General features: G+C 45.1%; 1 protein-coding gene across 1 annotated transcript in view; it reads right to left on the minus strand.

Moving 5' to 3' along the window:
* Nucleotides 1-2,500, minus strand: part of itga8 (integrin, alpha 8) — a gene marked incomplete in the record, with an annotated part of 52,358 nt that overhangs the window by 10,987 nt on the left and 38,871 nt on the right. The window contains 1 exon segment of the mRNA XM_076279838.1: nt 515-673. Coding sequence (XP_076135953.1) covers nt 515-673 — 159 coding nt within the window.

Raw genomic sequence — 2,500 nt, forward strand, 5'->3', positions numbered from 1 at the left:
AAAGAGAGAATACAAAAGAAGTTAATGGAAATAGGCTTCTTACGTTATTGTGATAATCACCTCGGTTTCTCTGTGTGTATAAGTATAAGTATAACATATAAGTATATGTAGGGAAATTTGGTCTCTGTGTTCACAATTCACAGATTGGGATAAATGCACTCAGCACACAGTGAACACACAGTGAGGTGAAGCACACACTAACCCGGAGCAGTGAGCTGCCTGCTACAGCGGCGCTCTGGGAACAGTGAGGGGGTAGGTGTCTTGCTCAAGGGCACTTCAGCCGTGGATGTGGGCATGGGAGAGCAGTGCTCAACCACTTCCCCCGCCCACATTTTTCCTACTGGGTCGAACCGGCAACCCTTCGGTTACAAGCCCGAAGCCCTAACCAGCAGGCCATGGCTGTGTGTGTACAGTACCTCTAGCTAAATGAAGTGTGTTGTTGGTGTTGCAGTAGGTCTTTGTGCATGGGTGTGTGTGTGTGTGTGTGTGTGTGTGTGTGTGTGTGTGTGTGTACCTCCAGCTGCAGTGGGTTAAGTGTGTTGTTGGTGTTGCAGTGGACTGGTCCTTCAGTGAGGATCTGCAGGGCATAGAGGAGATGCTCATCACGGAAACGAGCCGGCCAGCCCACTTCGAGTAAAGAGCGACTTAGAGAACTAGGCCCATAATTATGGATCTGAGAGAGAGGGAGGAAGAGGGGGGGGGGTGAGTGGGAGAGAGGGAAAGAGAGAGAAAAGTAGGGAGAGAGAGGGAGGGAGGAAGAGAAAAGGGGGGGGGAGCCATTAGTTGACACTCCTGTTCATGCATAAGATTTATCTTTTTGACACACATGGATGGAGTAACTCTGAAATAACAGCATAGCACATTAACATCAATACAACTGGTAATACACCCTTCTGTATATGAGGTTTCCACATGTGTAATAGGTCTGCATATGAGGTTTCCACATGTGTAAGAGGTTTCCACATGTGTAATAGGTCTGTATATGAGGTTTCCACATGTGTAATAGGTCTTTAAAGATCACATGTGTAATAGGTCTGTATATGAGGTTTCCACATGTGTAATAGGTCTGCATATGAGGTTTCCACATGTGTAATAGGTCTGCATATGAGGTTTCCACATGTGTAAGAGGTTTCCACATGTGTAATAGGACTGTATATGAGGTTTCCACATGTGTAATAGGTCTGTATATGAGGTTTCCACATGTGTAATAGGTCTTTAAAGATCACATGTGTAATAGGTCTGTATATGAGGTTTCCACATGTGTAATAGGTCTTTAAAGATCACTGGTAAATGGTTTTGGTTGAGCCAGACTTAGATGACATTACAAACTGACCCAGCTGTCCAGCCCATTAGAGCTTTTCCCTAGCCTACTAGCCACCACTAGCCTACTAGCCACCACTAGCCTACTAGCCACTAGCCTACTAGCCACCACTAGCCTACTAGCCACCACTAGCCTACTAGCCACCACCTATGGGATGAACACCACTTCAGTGCGCCCATGCTATCTCCTACTAGCCTACTATGGGATGGACACCACTTCAGTGCGCCCATGCTATTTCTTGCAGTCTTGGGATCTGTATCTTTAGAGCTAGCTAGGTGAAACCAGAGAAAAATTGTTAGCAAATTTGATTTTTTTTTCTTCAGGTTTGTTTGGCAACCTTTATATTGAAGCAGATTTCCAAATCACCAAAAATCTAGGAGCCAATCACAACTGCTTATCCAGCATGGGGACGGCCTTACATGATGACAGACAGAAGAGTAGCCTACAGTTAGCAGCACCGTTCGAGACAATCAATGGATACACTGTTTTAAACATGGACTTGTGTTTTCTTTACAATTGAGTAAACAACTGCAAACCTTTAGCCTAGAAATCTAGATGCACCCTAGCGGCTGCAAATTAATTTGCTCAGCCTGTACGTCTAGTATCAAACCATAGGGATTTCTATTGGCTGACGCCGTGGACTTCATCCAATCACAGCGCTCTATTTTGTTAGAGAGTCTTAAGGCGGGCTTAACAGGATAACGATAGTCCTGCGACTGTGAACAACAAGGAAGGTGGCTATGGCGAACGAAGAGCGGTTGTTTGAATCGGCGTTGGCGTCAACTTTGGAGAAGTTGGACTTGTGCTTTTCTTTGAAAGTTGAGCAACACAATGCACTTAAGTCATTACTTTCGAAGAAGGATGTATTTGCCGTTTTGCCGACCGGATACGGATATGGTCGTAGCGCTGGCCTATTGCATGCCTAGGCAGTTTGAAAGACAATTCTCTGCCCGCCCCTTGGATTAAGCGAGGTGAATGGTTCGATTCCAGACTATTCATTTCAAGTATATAGGATGGCCCGCCAGGCTAGCAAACCTTAGTTTGCAAGAATGATTCTGTTTGCTGTACTTCCAAAAGGATAATGTTCAATGTGCCATTTTCACTACTGGTGAGGCCCCTTGGAAATCGCAAATGAATTAAGGGTTTCCAGACCCATTCTCAATCACAATTTGTCTCAAA

This window comes from Alosa pseudoharengus, unplaced genomic scaffold, assembly GCF_046254945.1.
Source record: "Alosa pseudoharengus isolate Yale_2024_CS ecotype anadromous, Long Island Sound unplaced genomic scaffold, YU_APseudo_1.1 YU_APseudo_1.1_scf_12, whole genome shotgun sequence".
NCBI classification, from domain to species: Eukaryota; Metazoa; Chordata; class Actinopteri; order Clupeiformes; family Clupeidae; genus Alosa; species Alosa pseudoharengus.